This window comes from Channa argus, chromosome 17 (genome assembly GCF_033026475.1).
Source record: "Channa argus isolate prfri chromosome 17, Channa argus male v1.0, whole genome shotgun sequence".
In the NCBI taxonomy this organism is placed as follows: domain Eukaryota; kingdom Metazoa; phylum Chordata; class Actinopteri; order Anabantiformes; family Channidae; genus Channa; species Channa argus.
In genome coordinates this window covers 6,608,030-6,633,326 of record NC_090213.1, presented here as the reverse complement: position 1 = coordinate 6,633,326, position 25,297 = coordinate 6,608,030, and the positions used below count along the sequence as shown (strand labels likewise).

At 39.9% G+C, this 25,297-nt stretch overlaps 2 protein-coding genes across 7 annotated transcripts in view; one reads left to right on the top strand and one right to left on the bottom strand.

Moving 5' to 3' along the window:
* lama2 (laminin, alpha 2) overlaps window positions 1–13,088 on the top strand; it is a 156,130-nt gene extending 143,042 nt beyond the window's left edge. For 4 of the 5 annotated variants that reach the window (XM_067481811.1, XM_067481810.1, XM_067481809.1 and 1 more), the window contains 12 exons: window positions 289–466; window positions 3,373–3,447; window positions 6,235–6,347; window positions 7,457–7,550; window positions 8,239–8,334; window positions 8,887–8,967; window positions 9,095–9,172; window positions 9,274–9,352; window positions 9,437–9,568; window positions 9,676–9,806; window positions 10,007–10,226; window positions 12,501–13,088. In XM_067481811.1, coding sequence (XP_067337912.1) covers window positions 289–466; window positions 3,373–3,447; window positions 6,235–6,347; window positions 7,457–7,550; window positions 8,239–8,334; window positions 8,887–8,967; window positions 9,095–9,172; window positions 9,274–9,352; window positions 9,437–9,568; window positions 9,676–9,806; window positions 10,007–10,226; window positions 12,501–12,661 — 1,438 coding nt within the window. In that variant the 3' untranslated portion in view covers window positions 12,662–13,088. The remainder of the gene's footprint in view (window positions 1–288; window positions 467–3,372; window positions 3,448–6,234; window positions 6,348–7,456; window positions 7,551–8,238; window positions 8,335–8,886; window positions 8,968–9,094; window positions 9,173–9,273; window positions 9,353–9,436; window positions 9,569–9,675; window positions 9,807–10,006; window positions 10,227–12,500) is intronic. The other variant, XM_067481808.1, reaches the window with a different exon arrangement.
* Window positions 13,089–13,997: 909 nt separating this feature from the next.
* The window catches only part of LOC137102364 (regulator of G-protein signaling 6-like), a 63,552-nt gene continuing 52,252 nt past the window's right edge, over window positions 13,998–25,297 (bottom strand). For both annotated transcript variants that reach the window (XM_067481812.1, XM_067481813.1), the window contains exons 6-18: window positions 25,197–25,248; window positions 24,427–24,491; window positions 24,156–24,232; window positions 23,106–23,187; window positions 22,842–22,916; window positions 22,606–22,707; window positions 22,219–22,280; window positions 20,900–21,010; window positions 19,702–19,827; window positions 18,147–18,333; window positions 16,212–16,301; window positions 15,682–15,735; window positions 13,998–15,181 (exon numbers count right to left, since the gene is read on the bottom strand). In XM_067481812.1, coding sequence (XP_067337913.1) covers window positions 15,131–15,181; window positions 15,682–15,735; window positions 16,212–16,301; window positions 18,147–18,333; window positions 19,702–19,827; window positions 20,900–21,010; window positions 22,219–22,280; window positions 22,606–22,707; window positions 22,842–22,916; window positions 23,106–23,187; window positions 24,156–24,232; window positions 24,427–24,491; window positions 25,197–25,248 — 1,134 coding nt within the window. In that variant the 3' untranslated portion in view covers window positions 13,998–15,130. The remainder of the gene's footprint in view (window positions 15,182–15,681; window positions 15,736–16,211; window positions 16,302–18,146; window positions 18,334–19,701; window positions 19,828–20,899; window positions 21,011–22,218; window positions 22,281–22,605; window positions 22,708–22,841; window positions 22,917–23,105; window positions 23,188–24,155; window positions 24,233–24,426; window positions 24,492–25,196; window positions 25,249–25,297) is intronic.

The window sequence follows — 25,297 nt, the reverse complement described above, 5'->3', positions numbered from 1 at the left end:
CTGGTTTTGGTAAATCGCATCCAAGCCAATAAATCTTTTGTGTTTTTGACGGTGTAATGTGTTACAGACATCACCAGAGGAATATGGCGCAGTACAATTGTATCAATAGTCAAACAGGGCGGTTTTAAACTGCTAGGTTAAAGTGTACTTAATAATGCCAAAGGAACATGTTGTTGGTGTTGATGACCATAAATCCAGTGTCCAATGAGGAACTTGAAGGTGATTTATGTCCATTTAGCTGTCTGTGTGTTTTAGCCCTTTTAAATCCTATTTGTGTCTTTCTGACAGTCTGTCAGATTTCTCCCAGCCAGTGTCCTTTGAGAATGCTGAAATCGGCCAGTGCCCCAACCTCGCCCCACCACCGCCCCTCCCTCCTCTGCCAGAAGAGGAAAAGGAGGATTTGAAGCCTGTTGGCCCCACATCAACCCCAGTTACTCCTGCTCCATTACCTCCAGAGCCTCCTGCAGTAAGTTTCTTAAATTCATCAGCCACAGCATTAATACCATCTGGTAACTTTAATAACCAATAAATGCTGACGTATCAATACGGGTTAAACACTTGTCAGCACATAAACCTGTTAAAAACAACTCCATCTTTACCAACCGTGACCTTTGACCTTTTAAAAAATTACAACAAGTATGTTTTGTCATAATTACCATAATCAGTATTCTTTAAAATACTTGGTTTTCCACATCATCAGCACACAGGGTACCACATTTTGCTGAGTTTAGGGCTGTGTAGCAGCAGAATGCTCAGAGTGGACATGAAGACCCTTGTCCTCCATGACTTTATTACGACTACCAGTGGTAATGTTGAGGCTGACCCATCTATGCAAATGACACGACTGCTAAACATTTATTGGCATCTCTAAAAAAAACAGTTTTCAACATTACTGCACTTAGACGGCCTGTTTTTATGTATTGCACATGTGTACAGATGCACACATTATACGCTGTATGTACTATAAAAGGAACTGCACATCGATTTACAGAAACACACACACATCTGCTTGGACTACTGTACTGTTACTCACACATGCACAGACAAACACACACCTATTTCTCTCTGATGAAATGCTGTCGTGGCCTTGCCATGTTAGCTTAGCGCTTCATCACACAGCAGTTGTACAGCCCATTAACTCTTCTTTATAGCCCCTTTAGCCTTGAGCCACTAAACTCCACCTCTGGCAGCCTCTCATACAGTGCAGAGACACTGCGCTACACTAGGCTAACTGTGCATGTCATTTGTGCTTTATGAGCCCACGAGAGCCAAAACACTCTCAGCTAACATTCAGCCACTATGCTAAGAGGCTGGCAGGCAGTGAGTCTTTAATTTCCTCCCCTTAATATTGGAATAGGCAAGATATATTTCATTGATTTAAGACATTAGAGTTCTATAGCAGCCATAGGTTATTGGTTACCCAGTTACCTGCTAAACTATGCCTCTATAAGGACATTGATCAAGAAGCACAGAGGCAAAGAGCTTTGTCAGCTTAGCTATAACTCTGTGGTTTGTTGCTTTATGGGCTGCAAGTTCATCTGCTTTATGATATAGACAGCAGGCTGAGAGAAGCCATAGTTCTTTTTGTCCACATAATGTTAATCGAAGTTGAAGGTGGGCTGTAAGCTCTATTGTGGAGCCTCTGCACTAGGTAATTGTCTCTTACGGTGTAATACATGTTTTGTTTGTCGGGTGCTTTGTGAAAATTGTTTTAACTCTTCAAACAGCCTCCCACTGAGCCACAGTAAATTGCAGTATACAAGCAAAGTATAAGAGATTTTATTTTTTTTTTTTAAAGTTAAGTCTTCAAAGGACGTGACCTTCTGTCCACAATCAGTGGAGATAATCGAGAACCAAAGTCTCTGCCGGATAGGCTTCTGTTCCTTGTGCTTCTATTCTAAGGCGTTTTTGTGTGAGTGTGTCTTTTTTTGATCTTGTGAAAGGTTGAAACTGGGTTATTCTGATGCTATTCTAAGTAACTTGGGTGACTATACTGTTCAGACTCCTTGTATTTTTAAACAAAATATAAAATATCAGATTTTGTAGGAACAGGCAAACTTAAAATTTTTTTTTAAAGTAGTGTTTCTTTTGGGCAGGTTTCCTACATTACACAATTCATTAGCAGTGGTTTTATAATTGTTGGGCAGTGGATTCCCAGTGTATTTAAACTGCAGCTGTGCTTCACAAAGGTTTTTTGCCCCACTGTGCAACAACCTAAGACACTGTAAGTGCTAAAGTGTCACATTTTTCCCCCAGAATTTTAAGAAGCAATGTCGCATCATCTTTTGGCTTGTGTTGACAGAGCTCTGCACTCAGGTTGGAACATGCAGATTTTCATCACCAGCAAAAGGAATGAAGTAGTAATCACAGGTTGATCCGACAGTAAACACATCACAGCATGTGCTTGAATAAAGAGGCTGCTTTATCTCTCACTTTTCTGTCACAACAGATTTTGTTCCTCTGATTCCTGAAACAGTTGAGAGCATCAATTAAGAGGTAGAAGAAGCTCTTTAAAGCCCCAATGATACCTCTGTGATCTGACCCCTTCTTATAGGCAGCAGTACGTGTGCAGTTGTTTGTAAGATGAAGCTGAGGAATAATATTACAGGATTTTTGTAGTTATGGTCACATTGAAGCTGAAAACTAACAGCAGCGTGATGGTGACACAATGATGTAATCATGACTGTAACAATCTTTTCAGATGTACAGTGATGTGTAGCTAACCACAAACAAAACTCACCTGTGTTATATTAAGGTGGTATCTTGGAGTTAGTATGCTTGCTCAGTTCTCTTCCATGCAGCCGTCAGAGTTTCACAAACACCAACAGTTTGAAACTTATTTTACTACGTTAAAACAACGTTGAAGGAGGGTTTCGAACCACTGACCCTATTCTACCAACTGGACCACAACCTGAAGCTCTGAATATGGAGGCTGACTAAATTTTTTAAGAGTGTTATATTTGGCTTTTTTACTTGCTGCTCTGATGGATGATATCATAACTGCCTGTAATTAGCTTTTTAAATCACAGCTCTGTAATTTCCCTCAGATCCCTCTGAAATTTGACATTAACAGAATATAACATAGCATAGATTCTCATGCTCAAAACCAGAATTAACAGAAAAGACACAGGAAACAGACTGTGACTGAGGTACCAAAATATACCAAAATCTATCCTAGTTCAATCTAACAAAGGAAGAGAAGCATTTATCAAGAACCATGTTATACTGTGTGTCTACTTCATTAACTTCTTTGACATGTATCCTGTTTTTATCTGATGTTTAGCTTTGTGCTTGTCAAACACTGCCGACTGATCTGCTTCTGTGGCTGCCAGTAATTCCCTTCTCTCCCATTCCCTGACTGCTTACCTGCAGGAGGCCACACCCCCTGCACCACCTGCTGTCACAGCTGCTCCGCCCACTGCTAAACAAGAAGCCAGTGCTGACCTGGTATACACACACACACAGACACGCCTACACACTCTCTCTCTCCCTGCATTTACCTTTAAAATCTTAGAAATATACTCAGAATATTAGAACGCTCCCTATCAGCTCTATTATGTTCAGTTGTTGGTGACTAAAACCATTTTTAGATTAGTTATTTGAAACATTTAGACTTATGTTATTACATAATTTTCCTCATGGCTTCCTAGAGATACTTCCTAGATTGCTGTGATTGGCTGGCCCACTTTGTGCAATGTTTTGTTTGCTTTAATGCGACCATAGGTAGGAAAAGTGCTGCTTTTGGAAAGTAGTGAGGAATAAACAAAACTTTAAGGATGTGCATAACAAGTTCAAAGCGACTAAATTCCTATTGATTTCTGACAGGCAGGACGGGTGATGATTCTCGACACAGACGTGCACGGCTGGGCATTTGAGCCATTGTTTTTCGAAGTCATGATAAAGATGTTTCCATTGTAAAACAGTTTTTAATTATTTAAATTGGTAATTTAATCCTTTTGACATATGATACCTGTTTGTGCAAATCTTGGTAGATGAACTTATGGGCCTTGCAGCCATTGTAAAGCTTTTGCAGCTTCATTTTTAGCTGCCATAGGCTTATATAGTTTTATTGTGGTTCAAGCCCTACAATTTAAATACTTTTGAGCAGCGTAGTGACCAGTTACATACACTTGAGGACCACTGCACACTGTGACTTTAAATGGGTCATGAGCTGAGCAGTGCAGCCTTTGTGGATAAAACTAATAACTACCAGAGGCCAAAAGAGGAGCTTCACTGAAAACTACAGTACAATAAGCAGAGCATGGACTTCTTAACTCTCAAGAGTGTTGGCAACTTTAATGACACACACACACACACACACACACACAATCCAGACTAAATGACTGGAGATTCTATTCCTGTGACCTCCATCCAAAGACCAGCCACTCTGAATGGAAGCCTGTCCTCCTATTGTTAGCTTAATGGAAAGACGCAGAGGGGATGAGAGAAAGGGAGGCAAGAAGAGGAGGATGAAAGAGAATAGAGGACAGGGAGGGGAGAGAGAAAAGGTGCAGCCATGGAGGAAGAGGAATAAAGAGAGGGAGAGTTTTCTGAAGCAAGCTGCTCTTGCCTTTTGTTGGCTTAATGGAAAGACGGAGGAAAGGAAGCGGGAGAAAAATGAAAGGAGAAAGAAGGAAAGCGCTTCTGAGCATGTAGCGTCTCCTTTTTGTTAAGGGACAGAGAGGAAGAAAGGGAGGAGGAGGAGCGGATATGAGGACAGAGCGCGATAAGAGGTGAGTGTCAGCTGTAACAAAGCAAGGTCACCATGTGGGGAATGTCTTCACTTGATAGAGAACAAGAGGAGAGAGAAGATTAAGACACATACTGTACGCATACTCAGTCGGCCGTCTCAGATCCTCTCCCTCTCTAACTTTGCCTCACACTCGGCCTGGGAGTACGGCAAAGCAGATTTGTTACTTAATAGGTGATACTGTAAATTCAAAAGAGATGAGAAGGCCCACGTAGTTGGAGGGAAGAGATAAAAAGGTGGGGGAGTTGGTATAAGATAAAACTAAAAGATGTGAGTAGAAGAAAAGCAATGGGAAGGACAGCAGATAGGGCAGGAAGAGAAGAAATGCAAAGAAGAGAACAAAAAACTGAAGGGAACAGAGGGGAAGCAGTAAAGTGTAAGGTCAGAAGAACAAGAGAAGGAATGCAAGGATGGAAAATAAGTAAAAGTGGCTTAAAGATGTGGGGAAAGAGAGAAGAGGTGAAGAATTTCCCAGAAATTGGAGTCGAGGAGAATTACGTGAAAGGTAGAAACAAGAAGACAGTAGGACGTGAAAGTGAAGACAGGAAAGCGCTGAAGTAAATGTAGTCAAGGAAACAGAAGGAATTACAGAAGTAAAAAATTGAGCTGATGGGAGAAAATGAAATAATGGAAGGAGAGGAGAAGAGGAGTTGGAAGAGTTTAGACTTTAGTTAGAAGAAAGTAACAAAGGAGAAAGAAAATATGAAGTAAGATGAAAGAATAGAGAATAAAGAACTGGAGAGTAAACAAAAGTAGGAGCAGATGGGTGAGCAGGAGGAGGATGAATGGTCAAAATAAAGCAGTGGCAAGCAGAAGATGAAAGGATGAAGCTGAATTTTACATGCATTACAACACTGACACCTTGTGGTGAAGGGCTGAACTGCAGTCTGAAGAGTGGGAGCACAGTAATATGTAGGACATGCTGAATTATTCAAACAAATCAACTTAATGTCTGATTTGGATGAAATTGAGCTATGGACAGGAAATATGATAATCAGCATCTGATTTTTCATTAATTTAAAAACTGTGTGAATATGTGGAGTTAGTTATTTGAGGTAGAGGGAAACTAATCAAAGCTGATTGGAGAATTTAATAAGCCACACTCTATGACTTGTTTTTAAGTGTGTGTATTAGTAGGAAGTGAAGATTTAAAAGATGGAGCATGTGATAAATTGTTTCATGGTGAAATGCTCCATCTTGTACCACAGTACATGGGTTCACTTACAAATGTACATGAATTCATGTTCTTTATAGGCTTGAAAGTTTTGTTTGTTTGTTTGTTTGTTTTTCCCTTCACTTAACTGTTTTGAGGACTCAATGTGACCAACCAACCCCTCAGGTCTCAACAGATCAGAAGCAGAAGCCCTATTAGTGTGATTGGCATGTGTTCTGCCCTGGTGCTAAGGTTCCCGTGGACAAGAAGCAATAGGAGCAGGTTGGCGAAACCCTGTCAGTGTAACTGACATGTTATGTCCAATTTCCAGGATTCATGTGCATCAGCTGTGGCCCCAACCACAATTGAAAAGGCCCATCAGTTTGGACTGACCAGGAACAGCCACATGAGCTTTGCCTTTGATGACACCAAAGTCAGAGAGAGGTTCGTATTCACAATGACTCATTTAAATGTCATTGAGTGTAATTTACAGATTTGTATTTTAAGATGATACAGTGCTTGTTTTGTGGCACCAGTACCAATTTTGATGTCCAGCCAAATCAATTAAAACAAAAACTTAAAAAAAAAATCTTCCTTGTGGATGAAGAGAGCATTGTACTTTGGTAAATGCACCTTTACAAGTAAAAATCCTTTAATACAATCAATTAAGCAAAATAGTAGCATTACCAAAATATACTTCAAAGCGTAAAAAGTAAACCTTGTCATAATTGTGGAAACCAAATATTTGGCAATGAAATGGTTTGAAGTAGAAGTACAGAAAAGTGAGTAAAATCAATAATGTTCATATGGACGTACAGTACTTCATTAAATGTACTTGTATCTATCTGATCTATGTGGGGTTAGATGTTGTATGCAGTGTCGAGATGTTTGCTTAGAACTCGTACCATGGAGGATTTCTGAATAAATAAGATAGTAGTGAGTGATGGTTTGGAAAGAATAAGAATCTACACTGGTGTACTGTATCCACGGACACATCTAATGAATAAAAAAAGAATTTGTTGAAGTACTGCACAGGTTGTTTACCCGACCAACTTTCAAAACAACCATCCTTTGCCACAAACTGAACGTAACCAAAAATAACAAAGTTAAAGAAACAATTGGCACCCGAAAGTGCCTGGATAAGTATTGTACGTCAGGTCTACGACATTAAGCTACTGAGCACTCTCCATAAGCTGCTGTCCAAATCTAAATGTATCTTTTATTACTTTGTGTATCGATCACTTTTGGAAACATGACCAGAAGCTAAAACAGGTGACTCACTTAAAAAGTGCCACTTGTCCTCTGTGCTTTTAACTGTAATATTCCATGCTACGCTGCACCGAATACAAATAATTTATTTTGCATTTGTTGGGAAACTACGCTTGTACTTGAATGTGATCATTTGTTGTGATGAATGGAGAACTAATTACACTCCTAGGTAGAAAAGCATTAAATTGCTATGAGAGCCAAAGCTTCCCATTTTGAGAAATGTGGCTTCACAAAAGATATGTGTGTTTTTTGTTCTTACACGTGTGTTTCTACTTGTGTCTCAGGCTAATATTGGAGTTTGAGCTGAGAACAAAGGAGGAGTCCGGCCTCGTTCTCTACATGGCAAGAATCAACCATGCTGACTTTGTTTCCATACAGGTACCCTGACTGTCATACTTTATGGCTCTTTGTTTGGTGAGCACCTGCTGGTCACAGGGCCGAGGTATCGGCACAGTTAGCCTTTGGGCTTGGCTGTAAGCTGAGGAGCTGCAAAGGTAGATTAAGTCAAGTTGGGTAGAGGAAGTAAGACATTACGCCTCTGGTGGGGACATTTGGAGGGATAGCTACTATCGCAGCAGTATCTCTATTCTGTCCAGTGGGACAACTTAGGGATGGGTGTTCTCTCATTGGTAATTTTTGCTCGTCACTGATTGGCCTAAACAAGAGGGCCTGCTGGCTCAATGGGTAGAACATCAGGTTGGGATGCAGAAGGCTAACAACAGGGAATTGCAGTATATTAGGGGACATTTTAGGGAAAAGGGACTTAATATGGAGCAGGGGATTTACAGGCAGTTTGGTCGGGTGTCAGCATTAATGCAGACTCTGTGATGAAGAGACAGCTGGAAGGCAAAGCTTTTGATTTACCATCCAGCCCCTCACCTAGTGACCAGAGAAGGAGACTATATATACAATTCCGAGTTTACTCAGTATGCCCTTCCTCTCCTTTTCCCGTTATCTGTTCACCGACTGTTCAGAAGCTGAATGCGTTTGTCTTAAGTCAGAAAAATGGCCATAACAATAATAATAACCTTGTGTATGTATCTCATTATAAATCTCTCTCCTACAGATCAAGGATGGCCAAGTTTGTCTGGGATATGATCTTGGCCATGGAAACATATCAGGCTGTGTCCCTTTATCAATCAACGATGGGAACTGGCACACGGTAATTCAGTTAAATTCCGTATTTATTGAGTATTAGTTTGTAAAGGGCAGTCGTATTCAGCAGTTGCCACCGTGATCAACAGGGACTCAGTAGATATAAAAGAAACCAGGATAGACACAGGTTTGTAGTCATTTACACATCTGCCCCATGAAATCCTCTATTGCTAGATACATAAGTGTAACCATGCTTTTTCAACCTTATCAGTGCCCAGATGTACTGTATAACTGATGTGTTCACACAAACCACACACTGTGTGTAATGGAAGAAGCTGCACACAGTGTGAATAAATAAGGGGATTAAATATGAGATGCAATCCTGTAGAACATTGTTTACACTTAAATCCAATTTACAGCCAGTGTTTTTCCATCAGTGGTCACTTGTTTTTGCCCCAAACTGTCAAGTAACCTGGTTTGTAGAGTCTGTTTCAACATGAGCTGTGTCAATAATCTATCAGGTTTCACGTTTATTATTAATGATAGAAATATCAAAGGTATCGATTCTTAAATTGAAGAATTGTGACAAAACATTTGCATTCTTACTTTGTCTTTTCAGATCCGTGTGACGCGAACCAAGCAAAGAGGCAGTATTATCATCGATGGGCGATACTTTAAACACATGACCAGTCCAAAGAAGGTTTTCTTTTTTTTTTTTTTTTGCCTTTTCACATATGAAATTTCCAAAGCTGAATATAATTGTAGCACAGTTCAGTTGTCATGGCAAGGATTTTTGTTGCATTAATGAATGATCTCTTCTTAACCAGGCTGACCTGTTGGACGTGGTGGGAATGCTGTATGTCGGTGGATTGCCACAAAACTACACTACTAAGAGGATAGGACCTGTAAGCAAATGCACAAATCAAAAAAAGAGGGATGATTAATGCCCAGTGTTTTGTGAGAAGATTGATTTTTTTTGTAATTTTATTAAACTCTCCTTGTTTAGATTCTCTATAGTATCAATGGATGCATTCGCAACTTAAAGATGGTGGGAGGTCCTGTGAGCACTAAGGCAGCTGCCACAGGTGACTGTTTTCTATTGCATGCTGCACTTGTAACATCTTAAGTAGTTATATTTTTTTAACAACCCCCCTCCCATCTTTGTTTAGCTCGCTCTGAACCAATCAATGAGGACTTTAAGCTAGACATGGCCACACCCACTGCCAGTCACATGGTAGGAAGATGCTTTATTTCTACTGAGACTGGGACCCATTTTGACGGCACTGGTTTCCTGAAAGCAGGTGAGAACAGACACCAAGTGTCGCCTGTCATGCTGTTAACCATGTAATAACACATTAGTGTAGCAGTGGCTTAAACTATCTTTCTAAATCTCCCCCCCTTTGTCTAGTTTCTGCCTATAGAGTGGGTCTGGATGTGTCAATAACATTAGAGTTCAGAACCAGCAGAACCAGTGGAGTGCTTTTGGCCATCAGTAACCAAGTCAGCGATGGACTAGGACTCGAAATCGTCCAGGGCAAGGTACCGCTTTATGGAAAATACATTGTTTTCTGGGAGACAGAGTCGAAGAAATGTCTAGTCTGGCTCGGCCCAGCAATATGTCCCTTTGGTTTTTGTGCAGGTTAAACTTAAAACTGTAAAGTGTGTAAATGAAAATGGATATAGATTGACCAATATGCAAACTTGCTAATTTTATTGTTTTCATGTTGCCCCCCCTTCAGCTGCTCTTCCATGTGGACAACGGAGCTGGACGCGTCACAGCAGAGCACACACCTGAAGGCGAGGGCTTCTGTGACGGCCAGTGGCACACGGTCACTGCCAGCAAACTTCGCCACAGGGTGGAGCTGGTTGTTGATGGGAAGCAGAGCCAAGCGGAGAGTCCGAATGCACGCTCCAACACATGTGACACCAACGACCCCATCTATGTTGGAGGGTATCCCGGTATGTCTGCCATCTAACATGCATTCTTAAAATAATGCTTGCACAAACAAATGTTTCCACCCATAGACTCGCCAGTGACAGTATCCCAGAGGAAGCACAGTAACTAGAAACGTATCAATAAAAGCAAACAGACTAAACATTTTACGTTATTGCAGTGAATCACACCTGTTTTAAAGAGACGCCACTTGTTCTTAGCTACTGCTGGCCCCAGTTTTATTGTATGATATAACTCAGTCATGCCTGGAGAGGTTCCTTTTCACAATTAGCTCCCGTTTATTTCCAAACCTTAATTTGCCAAAGTGTTTGACCCAGCTGATTAGATGAGGAGCGTTAACCCTTTCTTGGAGCAGTTCAGCGGAAAAAGGTTGTTGATGTGGATATTCATCGTGATTTTATTTTGAGTTTTAGTATAGTCTCTCATATTTACTCTGTTTGTACTTTCATGCTCTCTCTAATTCCATCATGTTGGGGTCTCAGTTTTAATCTGATTAATGTAATTTAATGTTCATTCCTATACTGATACACTTTCAGGACTAAGTTTAAATGTAACTAGACTTTCAATTCTGATTTTTGTTTAAGGCAATACTAAATGTTTCATTTAATCGTTAGAGCCCAGTAGTGGCAGTGTAATATTTGGTAATAAAGGTGTCATGCTATTACTAGCATTTTGAAGTACTAAAGTGTTAACCAGGTATTATCTTTGTGTGTGCAATGGATATATCCAGATTTTAGGTGCCCAAAGCTGGATAACCTGAATACACTGTGTGATAACCATTAAAGACCGGGATGCTGTCATGTCGTTAATCTTTAGTACTACAAATGTTATCATAGAAACAAGTAGTTATTTTTTACAGTTCTCTAATTGTTATCACAAACTCCCATGAGTGTTTTCAGGTAATCATTGTGTTTAGTTTATGGACTCCTATTACATAAATATATCCTTGCTTATTACCTCATTAGTACTTTAGCAATTACCATGACATGACTAAACTGTTAAAAATTAATAGTTCAGAATATAACAGATGTAACAAGTAATTTAATGTACTGTGTTGGCAGAGCCTAGCTTTAGATAATTATTACTACAGCGGCAGATTGCATTCAGCAAAAAATTATGAGTGTTTCAGAACCTGCCTTAGAGTAATCAGGTTATAACTACGTCTTCAGTATCACAGTGGTTCAGTGACAGCTTTCAAAAGTCTAATAAAACTGAAATGTTGATAGATAAATCCGCTGACTTTCAGTGGCCTTTCCAAAATGTCAACAAATAGGTTTTAAAGAGATTCTATTTGCAGCCTATAGTACGATGTATGTTTCTTCTGAGGCAGGAATTTGAAGGCTACACTTCAGAACTTGCCTGAGAAAAATCACGTTTTCAAGTTTCCTTTCGGAGTTATCTGTACGTCAAAATTGAACTTCTCTTTAGTTTATTTGTTGACGTTTCAGCTTTACATTGGATTTTTGAAAGTATTAAACTGTCACTGAAGCACTGTGATACCGAAGATATCCTAAAAACCTGATTACTCTAGGGCAGGTTCTAAAAAGTTTTCATATTTATGAGAGACTTTTTGCCTTTTCGTAAATGCAATGCGTTTCCGTGTATTACACCACATCACCGGAAATACCGAGTATAATAAATGCATTATACACAATTACTAACTCGGTGAGAATGAGTGAGTATCTGGTCTTTAAACAATACCTGAGTGTTCAATATTGAAGTGATGGCATCCGGAGCAAAGAAGTCAGTTAAAAACCAGACTGAAATACAAATCAATAACAAGATGCTGGTGCTTGGCATCAGCTACCTTTGTCCAGATGTTAGTCTTATCTGGTCCTCCAGCTCAGGTCTTTCTGCTGGTTCCATTTGTGTAAAGCAGAGGATCCAGAGGGTAGTTTGTGTTTTGGAAATGAAGGGAGCCAATTGGCTTTGACTTGTCTTTGCACTACATAAATTGAAAAAACTTCCAATGTGGCTGGAAAAGATGAAATTACGTGATTAAAAAAAATCAGTTGCTAAGAAACAGAATTTCTTCTTAAAACTGATGTACCCAATAAAAGGTTCACTCTGGTTGTATTAATTAGTCCTGGTCACTGTTCTCCAATGAGATACTAAGTCAGTAATGTTTAAACTGTTGGAGAAAGGTGCTGATATAAATGTGGCTCACTGACATGGAGAGAACTGTTTCAGCTTGGTGTAACTACAACCGTCAAATGAGTATGTATTATCACACACAGAATTACAGCGTGAGGTCAATGTTTTGTCTCTTCGTTTCACAGATGGAGTTCGACAGGTTGCCCTCTCTACCCGTGTGTCCTTCAGAGGTTGCATGAGGAACCTTAAGATCACAAAGGCTTCTAAGCCCATGGATGTGCAGTTCAACAAGTCTCTGGAGATCAGAGGAGTCCAGCCTCTCTCCTGTCCAGCTGTTGCTGCCTAACTGGTACCACAGAGCCATTGTCCTTCTGTTGTTTCACCCCAATAACCTATAGAGTTTGAAGTTTACTGTAATTTAGATACATCTGGGTTTTGTTTTATTTAATTTTGATCTGAATAATAATAATAAATGTTTCCCCACTTGGGCAAGCATTCCTATTGAATCCCAGTACTAACATGAAAAGATATTCTGACTCTTCAGGGCTCAGTAGTGAACTAGGTACTGGACTGTATGCTGCAGCTCTCTGACCTAAAGGTACATTTTGAGTAACAAAATTAAATTAGTAATTTGGTTGACAGGTGTTGGCCAGTGGCCAATAACTTTTCATTTTGCTGCTTAGGTTACCAGTATGCAAACTGTCTTTCAGATTTCTACATTTGTTCATTGTAAACCACACAGAGCAACAAAATAAAAATAAACTTCAAATCCATGACTTGCTGTCAATAAATCTGTAATGGCTACAAAGTGAGATTTGCATGATGTAGTATGACGACCCATTCAGTCATTAGGTGCTTACAAGTTAATTATTCTTAGCAAAATTTGATGGTATGAACAATAAATCAGTGCAACTTAAATTCATTTGTAGCATAATAACAGAGGCTGCTGATTATTGTAAAATTGTCCTTCAGAGTTCCCTGAAAATTTCATAAAGCAACAATCATTGTTTAGCAAACAAAAAAGCTTATTTCTAAAACTCCAGCAGAGGGAGCTACTGCACTTTAGGACAGTGTCAGTGAATGTAGTTATTTAAAGCTAGAGGTTAGTTGGATCATCACTGGATTTGCCAAAGAAGTAGATTTTAACAGCTTCCATTAATTTAAAGTTTCAGACCTCATTTAAACTAATGACTCATTTGGGATATTTTAATACTAAATGGCTAATTAAATAGTCCTGCTTTAATTTAGCATTTCCTCTGTACATTCTAACAAACAAATGTGACACCCGGCTGCAGACAAATCAGAGTTCTTGCAAGCGTGTTGACCTTCAACCTTGGCCAAAAGTTAGTGTTTTTATAACATTTGTGGGGTTTATGGCCTCGTCCAGGTGTCGAGGTCCATCTCCTTCCGAAATTAACAAGTTCAATTAAGTTGTTAATCAGCCACCTTTGTCTGCAACCAGATAGAATTTAAAGCTCTTTACCAGCACTTACAGGTAAATGCTCCAGAGGGCAGTGTGTGACCATGAAGACCCTACAACAAAGCTGCTGCCTCGCTTTATTACCCCAGGGTTTTTCTGGGGGAATGTGACGTTTCTCCATGATGCATCTTAAAGGGTCAATTTCTTTGCAGCACCTGCAGAAACTAAGTGGACAAATGAAATCACAGGCCACATAATTCCCTTTACACTGTGCATTCCTTTTATTATCATGGTCCTCTTAACATGGCTGTCCAAAGTGGAATGTTCAGAAGATAGAATAAAACCTAATAAACCAATTCACTCAAAGTAAAACAAAAGAACTGTTCTTGCCTTTTTATAAGGACAAGATAACACCTCTATGTTCAGTGTGGCTATTAAAAGGCTCTAAAAAATGCCTGCTAAACATAGACAATGTGTTTACAGTGGCAGTGCTTATTGTTAAATGATAGCAGACTTTAAGAAATTATTTTTTTTTTTTCTGTTTGTTCACCTTATCTTATTGCAAACAAACACTAAGAAGAAATAAATAAAAAATATTTACCTGTTCCCTAGGACAGATCTACTGTACCAAAGCAGGCCGAATGGGAGGATAAATTAAGCTTTTATCTGTAGTGAGCATAAAAACACATTCATTTCTTATGATTATGCTGTAGGAAATGTAAACATGTTGAAACCAATACTGGACAAAGAGGATGGTGATTTTGTCGCGTTACAGTAGGAGATTGATTAAAAAGCTAATTTTCTAAAACATTTGTTTACTACTCCCCTTTTTTAGCATTAAAGCTGGAGCTCTGACTGGCAAAAGTGTAAAGAGTGAGCAGAAGTTCTGTCCAAAAATGCAGCTATTTACTGTGTAAACCCCCTCCAGCCCCATTTCCCTTATATCATCCTAGTGAATGGCATAAGACATCTAGCTACAGAGTTAACCTAAGTCTCATCAGTCAAGGCATTAAAGCATTCCTTGTTTATATCGCTGAAAATAAAATGGCCTCCTCTGCCACCTAATAAACATGAGCGTAGAGAGCAGATAAAGAGAAACGACGCAGGCTCGTGGAGTGGAAACCTAAGAAGAGTAGAAATGTTCCCCCTGTACGCCGTGACAGCACCATCTTGGCGTCAGGATTGGTGACTTATTGCATGCTGTCTGTCCTGTTCAACTGATCTGAGGTTGGTTTCAGACGTGGCAGTGGTCCAGTCCAGTAGTCTGAGCTCGTCTGGTGCCCTCACCCGCCCCCCACAGCCACGCCCAAACACTCCACGGTCCTTTTCCACTTGCTCCCTGGGTATAAGCAGCACATCTGGGTATGTTCCCTCCTACTCTAGATCCAGACCTTGTCAGGATGACTGCATGAGGCCCGTCAGCCGTTTGCCCGTCAGTGATTTGCCCTGGGATTAATCAAAAGAGGACGGAGAAATTTGTGACATGACAAAAAGAACAGAGACTCTAAATCCCCTTGTGTAGTTCAAATTCCATGCTGCAAAGTCAATTTGTCTCAATGTCTTCCTCAACTTTCCCTGCAAGCAATTCTTAGTTCACTGTTCTACCTTTGGACAAATTGCTGCAGTGAACAATTCCAGTCAACCAGCTTTGAATAAACATTGGAAAATGTACTTGTCCCCTCAGGGAAGGAGCCCAAATGCAGCAGCAATAGAAGTTGAAGTCTCGGTATCAGTGGGAGTGTTTAAAAGAACAAATTGAAGTTGAGCGGAATACTAAAAGACAGAAAAGCTTCATGACCACTAAACTAAAAGCCATTTAGCAACATCATAGAAAAACTGTAATGACTTTCGCCTCAATGGCTCCAGGAAAGTGCGTACTGAAATTCATCGTACTTTAATAATTGCAGTTTTTAAAGAGTTCAAAGCAGAGGCAGCGGGGGACTCACCACACTGCGAGTGAACTTTTCCAAGGAGGTACGTCGTCCTTGCTCTGTCTCAGGCTGGAGAATCAAAGTAGGAGAAAAAAGGGAAAAGTGCGGCGTGAGAACCATTTTCACATTTCAGTTCTCCAAATTTGCAAAAGATTATAATCATGATTTGGTCAGTTCAGTGTAATTTCACTTTGTTTTTTGTATGAATAACATAATATGCAGTGTCCAACTTGTCATTAGCAAATGGTGGTTGGAAATAATTAAAGCAATTTAATGCAAAAACTGAAATTTGTGCTACATCAACTATGACCTTATTACAACTTCAGCACTCTTTGCTTAATGGCTGGATGCCACTAGATGTGATTTTTTTTTCTTTTTTTTCCTCAATACCTTAAATGAATTAACCCTTAAAACATCTGATGCCGTTTCCCAAAGCAACCTCAGTTAATACATTTCACTCGCCATCCTGCCAAAGGCTGTGTGTAATTATTAAGTTATTTGTACGCAGACGTTGACCCATGGGATGACGGCACACACACACACACTTTTTTCCTTGCCAGTAGCAGGTCCTGGTACACATTAGAGCGCAGGAAGCGTGTATAACTGTCACTTTTCATCAGCTTGTAGATGTGGTCCTGTATGGAGAGAGGGAGAGTGTCAGGGGAGTGGGTACTTCTCATCCACATTGCTTTGCTAATGACAACATTTTAACTCTGGTAAAATAACCTTAAGGTCCACTAAGGTAGAAAGAGAGTAGGAACTTGTTGCAACAATAATGACAGGAGCAATATTCTCTTATAAGGCTGTAACAAGATATGAGATTTGATAGACATCACCCTCCAAAACCCACGGCTCTCTCCCTAGAAATCACTCCAACATATAAACTCATTAGATGAAGTAAGAAAGTGCAGGATAAAGTTTGTGAAGAGGCAGCACTGACACAGGTCACCTGACGAGATGCAATCATTTTGAATGGCACTTGGAATAAGCTTTGCAGATTGAACAAAGGCAGGACAATGTGTCATTATTCTCCTTCGTCTCTTTGACCTCGACAAGGAGCCTATTAGATGTGGTGAGGAAATGTGGCCAGAAAATGGCGTTTGAATTGTTTGACATTTTTGGAAAATAGTCATTTTCTTGCTTGTATGAAAGGATTGATACCACTCTCACATGTGCAGGCTGCACACAGGCAGCAGGCGGTTAGATGTGGTTAGAATAAAGCTTGGCCAAGAAGCAGTCCCACTCACAGCCACAAGGTATAACACACTCATTAATTGGCTGATTTAATTGTATCCAAATGAGAATCTTTGGACAGAGCTAAGCTACCTTTTGTTTCGTGTTTATGGTTAATTATGAACCAACCAGCTGCTGGCTGTAGTTTCCATCTTCGTTGTTAGTATGAGGACATAACAATGGTGTGAGTAGAAAGCTTATGAATATAACTCCCAAGGTGTCAAATTAGTTTTTGAAAGGAAAAACTTTGTGTGGGCAAATGGAGTTCTTTTGTCATAACTGTTGTTGCCTAGCATTATTTATAGCTAATAAGGTAAAAAAAAAATATACAATTGGTTACCTCTTTATGCACAGCTTCATGCACTGTTCATATTACTGATGAAAGTTTGAGTGGCTAATTTCAACCAAATGTTTACCAACTCATTAAGGATCCATTACTGAACAGTCCAACATGGACAAATAGGTGAAAGTTACTGTTCATATCTGGGTTTTTTTTGAAAGAGTTCAGGAAACACAAAATGACAACGAAAGATGTAAGAGTGCTAAACAAAAAACAGCTTAAAACTAGCCAGAAGAGGTGGAACAGTTACTACATACAGGCACAAACTGACAAAACCAGTAAAACAGGCACAGAACTCTTAGCTATTATTATTACAGCTTAATAATAAATATCATAAACAAATTACTAAAAACAAAGGGTGGAGAGGGGTCCAGGGGCCCTGCGCCCACCTGGGTTAAAGCCAGTGCAGGATGAGTGTGGGTGGGTAGAGAATAGACAAGGGCACTTTCATACAGTAGGTTGTAGAAAATCTGATTTACAAACAGCTCATTAGTTTTTCATTAGTGTAAGGTGAGAATTGTGATGCAAATTGAAGTGAATGTGTAGCACTGTCTCAAACACCCTCCCTGTGTTGTAGCGGAGTCTTCTGTCTCAGTGGGATCTGCTGGTCTAAGCACTTATGTACTTTATTAAATCTTACTTCAGCCCAACAGGTTAACCTTTGAGCTAACAGATGGGAATTTAGAGGTTTGACTCTTATGTTTACAGAGGAGACATTTTAGGTGTGTGGATTATAGTCGTGCTGTCTGGTTTAAATGTAAAATAAGTGGCAGTTGTAGAAATTGTTGTTGCTGTGCGTGGGTGTACAAGTTAATGAGGTTTTAAATATATTTTATGCTTGTTTTTTTGCAGTACAATTGAGATAAACATCCTTCTGTCTTTCATCCTCTGCCCTTTATTGTCCTACCTGTGCGTCCTCATAGCTGTATCGCCCAGGGTCTTTCAGGTTCTGGCTGGTGCGTTCATAGCTGTGGGAGTCGAGGTTGATGGAGCTGGGTGCTCCCTCAGCCAGGAACTCTGCCCAAATATCCTGTGCCCTCTGTGCTACGTCCTGCTGGGGCATCCTCTTCAAGCCCTGCACGGCCAACCAGAACCTGCAAAAGTAGAAATCATATAAAACCTAAGAAGACACTTCGTCAGTGTTGTTGTAGCTGATGGACATGGTAATGCATGGTATTGAGAAACCGATTACATGCAGCAAATCAGCTTGTTTGATGGATGTTTTTTTTAACACCACAGTTTGTCTATTTAGTGTTAAACACTGGAGGCAGCAAAGAGCCAGAAGCTGTCTGCCTCCAATACTATATGTATATTGATCTGTGGACTTCAGCAATAAAGGGTAGAAGAAACTCCACTGGGATCTGGTTTGCTCCCACTCGCTCTCTCCTTCATAAACCCAAAAGCAATTAAAAGGTCTGTAATAGGAGAACAAGGGGACAGACAGGCTGGAGAGCCTGGATGTTTGAGGGATTTATCTTACATACTTAAACAGTGATTGATTTCTAACTTTAAAATAGAGGAGGTGTCTGCATAAATGGATGCTGAGAGGATATTAGCTCATCAGTGCCTTGTGTTTTGTAAATTTGTGTCATATACGGAGAAAACTAATTCACAAGTGTTAAGTTCTGCTCAAACAAATGATTTAAAAGAAAAGTAATTTAGTAATTTTTGGAATTATGATTATTTGAGGACAGTTCTATTTCAGCCAAGCTGGGCTTGTCTAACTTGATACTTGCTGTAACGTCATTTACAATACAGACATGGAAAAAACTTTCATCAGAAGTGACTCTCCCGAATTGCTATAATATTGAATAATTTAAATGGTTTTTATAGTATTTCCAATTAAAATGGTAATTTTAAGATTATTTTATTACCGTGTGGTTTACTCTATGCTGCTAACTTCACTCAGTTTCACACTAGGAATCACAGAAGCCGTCTTACACAGCACCTGTTTTTTTCTAACTATACAATAGCTGTGACATTTTGTAGCATGTAAGTTTACATTTAATGATAAAATCTTTTCACAGAAACCAGTTAAGGCTGCTCCTTACTGACAGAAGTATAACAATACAGCTCATGTTTGTGTGAGCAGGGTTTTTATCTTGGGTACCTTCCAAACAACTACAGTAGGAACTGGAAAGCATTCACTCGTAATAGTTTTTCCTGTGTTTACAGTTTGCAAGTGGGTTGAAGTGGTAGGCTGGAGCAACGTGAATGCCAGAAACAAATACGTGCAGTATTGTGGCTATTTTCAGAGCAGTGAAAGATTAAAAAGATTAGTTACTTGTCTCACAGAATCAGTGCTGCTCTACAGCTTTAGAGAGAATCATCGCCACACTCAGTTGTTAGGTTTCGTTGTGTATAAAATGTTTTGGTTTTTTTTAAATATAGATGAAACTTTCCTGTAAAAGTACCACGACATAACAGTTGGAGACAGTTGCTGAAGTGTCTCGTGCACTTACCGCAGGTTTTCTGAACTAAACTCTGACTCCAGGAACTTGAGGAAGAGCTCCCGCCCCGCTGGGTCTTTCAGAGCCTCCTCCAGAGAGAAACCCCACTTCTTCACCCTTTGCTGACTGGGCTCCTTACTGGGAGAGAGGGACAGAATTGAGTCCGTGTGAACATGCACCCGGAGCTGCTGCTGCAGGATGGTCGAAATTTATAAGAGATTAGAAGAGAATTAAATTAGAGGGAGATAGTGGAGTGAGGCCCAGTGTGGGTAGGGGAGTGGGGCAAATGAAGACACCAAAGCCTAAAATCTGAGTGGTGTCAGACGTCTACAAGGGCTGATGTTGCTGTGATATCCTTTTGAAAGCTGTGTATTATAAGAACACTAATCTTAAAAAGGAAAAAATCAAAAACCTTTTTTAAATCTCTGCAGGAAGTTTTTTCCCATGATGCAATTAATCAATTGCACTGCATTATTAAGCTACATTAGGCACAGTGATCGTAAGTCTGCTTTAATTAATTCCTGCTTAATTCAGGGAAGCAGGAGTCAGAGCATAGTGCAACTGTCTTGGAGCAGTGCCGCCATCTCTGAGGGACGGTACTTCATATCTCAAGGATGATGAACCAATCAATCATTTTACATCCTCCATTTATCTGAGCAAGCTACTTGATTTGGATTGATTCTGTGAGCTGAGAGATCTCAGTAAATCATCCACAGAATCAGTAGTTATTATTCCTATGTTTTTTTTCCCCCCTTGTTGGTTCTATTGATTTACTTAAATCAAACTGCTTTTTTTTTTGAGGGGTTTGTCATCCCGCAGTCCTAAGATCTCACATATCCCACAACCTTCTAGCTACAACTCCACCACCGTGCTGCCCATAAGAATATCATCAATCAGAAATAAAACCAGGGCAAACAACTTATGAGACGCATTTCTTGTTAGTGTGTAATAATGAAGTTGTAGGCTTCTGGGCACAAGGTTCCACACAAAATGATATGCAACAGCACATCTTCTGGGCAGTCAGAGGGTCTGTACATAGTGGAATGCAATAAAACAACACAGTAGAAACTTAAGCAATGGAATATTCTTTAGCTATAAAATCTTCTACTTAGTGTTTCATAGTCCAAAAACACCATAGTTAGATGTAGTTAGAGAATGTGTGACTGACCACTTATATTGTTCAATGAAATGTTCACTGGGAGGTCTGTACCTGGCCTCCAGATCCCAGAATGTAGGATCATCACTGGTCCACGGGTTGGATGGTTCAGGCGCCATGAGAAAGGGGTCGTACTCCATGTACTGCTCAGTGTAGGTTATCAGACTGATACACAAACACACAACACAGGAGGTGAAGTTTTACAGGCATATTTGGACTATTTGGTTGAAGTTGAAGCAGTTCCTGCTTACGTGAGAACTCAGGCGTAAATTATGAAAATTAATTGCTAAGCGCTGCTGCTTAGCAATTCACTTTTTCATAATTTTCTCATCACTGAGACTCCTACCTGTGATGACTTAAAATGAACGAGAACAGAGACGTGACGCAGAAAGGGCATCAGCAACATAAGGAAGATGTTCTGAGCACAAATGACAATGGTTCATGTTTTTATATCCTTACGCTATGTTCACCACTCACTCGGTACATAGAGCATCAAATACGAGCACGAGCAAACTTTGCTAATCTAAATTAGAGCATCATCATGTGAGACGCTACCTTTGTCTCTACAATGAGCATCATCAGCCTTGTCTGGTATTGGCCGCTTTAAGTGATTTCAGCCACTTTGATTTATGTTGTTTCATGGAGTGTTTGTGGCAATGACACAAACGTTCCGCTCTGTGGAGCCCCAGTCAAACTCAGCTCCATGCGTGGAGTCCGGAGGTTAAAGGGTCGTGGAGGCTGAGCAGCCAAACCAGCCACCAGTTATACATTTTTCTGCTCCGCTGGGATGTAATGGCTGACTGACTGACTGAGCAGAGGACGGCACTGGCAGGAACACAGCCAATTCTTACATACTGTAGCACACGAATGATGCAAACGTGTATGAAATAAAGCAACCGCCCCACAACAAATGCAACTGATTTAAAGCTTGTTCAATCTGTGAGACTTAAGAACAGCAGCTTTGGTTGGATTTCATATCCCACACTGGATGAGGATTTCTTTAATAACTTACCGTCTGCAATTACGTTCTCAAATGTTTCTCTTTAAACAAGTAGCGAAAAATCTAGTGATGTGGCAAAAACGTGGTTTTAAAATACACTTGTTCACTTTCTACACTGCTCCTTGAAACTCGATGCAGGGTTTTAATAAGTCTTCCCTTCATTTTTTTTAATCATTAATGCTTAGAAAAGGGCTGCAGTTAATCTTCCTGAACATGCATGTTCAGTGACATGCACTGGCCTGTGAACTGCCCTTAAACTGAAAAACCAGCTGGCAGTGGTTTTCAAAGAGAAACCTCAAGCCTATTCGTGACTGATTATTTAAAAAAAAAAAAGAAAAGAGCTCCGCTTGGTTCAGAGTTGAGTTTTCTGTACCTTTCAGCAACTTTGGACATCTTCATACAGTGACGATCTAGCTGGTTGCTCAGGAATGAGATCTGAAAGAGGAGGCGAGTCAGTCAGTCGGTGTTTGCATGCTGCTTTATTACGGAGCAGCAAACAAAATGGTGTCGTGAGAGCCAAGAATTTTCTAAAAATGTCCGTGTTTGGTTGTCACTAATACACATCAGTATAAACTACCAAGATAAACGAACAAGACCATGTTTTAGTTGGTTGGCAGGTTTCCCGTCAGTGCTACGATGTATCCACAGTATAATCCTGCTGCCTTGACTTTGTGTTTTTATTCTTTAAATCCTTTGAGCTACAAAGCAGTACATCAATGTTTCTAATGCAATTATTTACCAACATATTGCTTGCTCTTACCTCTTTCTCCACATCCTCCTTGGTGCCCTTTCTGCAGTGGTGCGAGGGAGCATGTACGGGACTGTGAGACTGTGCTCCCTCCTCTGCCAAGCCATAGACTGACTGGGTCATTTGAACGTGATGGGAGAGGAAGGGCAATAACAGAGAGAAAGATTGTAGTTATTTTCCTTCAACTTTAAGGACCTTCACCCTCGTTTAACAACTTGGCATCACTTTCTAGCCATCGGGACTCATACCTTCTTCACTCTATGAGGGTTCTTCATACGTCTGCATTTTCTAATGTCCATCTCTGTGGTGTTAACACATCCTGGCTGGTGAAAACACAATTTAAAAAAATAAGATTAGTACAGTCCACAGTGGTTTTCATGTTTTCAGTGTTTCTGCTTTATTTTCCATTAAAGCTAAAGACATCTCTGGAAATATACAGTAGAAAAAGCAGAGAATGTGAAAGGAAGGTAAGGTGGGTGTCTACACTCTCACATGCACAGACAGAGGCTTACCACAGGTCTATGGACGTCCCAGAAGGCTCTCTCCTGGCTGTCAAGGATCTTCCTCTCAGTTTTATCCTTTTTCCTGTCTATCCTGCAGATAGAATCAGTCAGTGTGAGAAAGCAGCTTTTCTGTTATCAGGATTCGATGCACCACTTGAATCAGAATGGAAGGATAGAGGAGAGAGGGAGACTAGAGATTATAAGGCTGAGGATGCCCATCAGTTTTGGCCCCTGTACACATCTGTGCACCATCTTCTGTGTATGTAAATATGATATGTTTACTATATTACATTAATGTAACAGTCTAAGAGTTCAGCTCATTTTTAGATCACGAATTTAAACAATAGTTCAAAATATCAAACACAATGGCCAACTAATAAAATCTGTTACATGACTGCACAATAATTCCTTAACAATTGCTTGACTCTTGCGGTGGCAATTTTTCTATTGATGACAGCTTTCAGTTTTAATACTGAGCAAATTAATCTTTCTCTAATATTTGAGCATAGTAGTAATTTAATTAAAGCATCTCAGTGCTTTACGTACTATATTTATGTTTGCTCTCTCACTTCACGTCTTGTAAGCATGTAAGAAATAAATGGTTTCATTTTATCCTTTTGAATTGATTTGACTTTTACAGATATACTGTATATTATATGAAATTCCTAATAAGGCCTGCGATAAAGACACGTGACATCATAAAGCACTGCCGATGCTGCATCCATCCTGTCTCCACTTTTTCTATAAATATCTCCCAAAAGTGTGATATCTATTACTGGTGGTATGGATATAAAAAAAGAAAAAAAAGAAAAGATTTATAATGTACCTGTATCTCAGAAACATAAAGCAATAGACCTGTCGTGCTCCGATCACAGTGGATAGGTAATCTTGTTTGAAACTCTATTACAGGAGGGTTAATGGAATCTGTCAGACATTCACTGATCACGACATGTCACACGGAGATTATTCTGTATGTTTTGTCTTTTACCTTGGGTGTGAATGACTTCACTACATGCATTGTGGTTTTCATGTGTTGCTATGGTAACATTGTGCACTTACTTGACCTGGGCCTCAGCCTGCATGTAGATAAACTCCCACTTCCTGGCAAAGGCTCTCTGCAGCCTGGCTAGGTTCTCCTGTTAGTGAGAAGAGAGATGATAAAGATATCTGCCAGAAAAAAGAATAAAAACATAATTTTATAGTTTGAATGTGCACTAAGATGTAATTTAGATATTACCACATCCCGGACACACACGTCTGGCCTTTATGTCAAGCTTTTTGCTCCAAACACGACATGTAGTAAAATCTTAAGGGGACATTCTGCACTCACCGCCTCATAATCTGCCAGCTCCAGCCTCGTCTTATTCTGCATGGTCCTCTTGCACAGATAAATAGCTGACAGAGACAGACAGGGTAGAAGACTGGGTCTCAGCTCTTCAGTCAGTGAAGGTCAGATAGAGACCAACATCCTGCTCTACTGTGAAATATCTAATTTTATAGCTTTACCTACAGTCACTGTTAAACCTGTGCGTGTCGAGTACAAAGTGCAATTGTGCAATTGTCATTATTTGTTATTTCAGAGTAAAAGATGAACACGCAGTACTGTAGTGGCCTGCAACAAAACTACAGTACAAATGCTTGAACAGCTACAGTACACAACCATATGTTTTCTTTCCCCCCTGGAAAGACATAACACAGCATACGAAAAAAAACTATATGTAAAGTACTGTTTTAGGACTAGATAGAATCTTTATTTACAAGATAAAATTCTACAGCTGGTTATTTGGACTGCACAGTGCTTTATTTATTGCCTCAAACACTTGCCTTCACTTAAACCCGTCAGAGAGAAATTGATTTTGAATGGTACCAATCTGAGGGCTTGTTGAGTAGTTGAGTCATAGAAAAAGACAATATACATAGTATTACACTCTTTGGGCCGTGCAGTGGTGCTACCCAAATAGTAAAAAACATCTAATAATTCAAAAATGAGCATGTGCTGTTTCATTTACATGAATTAATAATACATTTTTTGCACATAAAAGCATTGTTGGTGGAAACCGTTAAGTGCAAGATGCCAATGTATCCCTTTAAAGGTCTCACCGTAGTCTGTGTTTTCAGGCTCCCAACAGTTTGATGGCCAGAAATATGGTGCCTGAGGGAGAAGAACGTGAAAAAGTGAGATGTGGATCACGCTTTGCCTT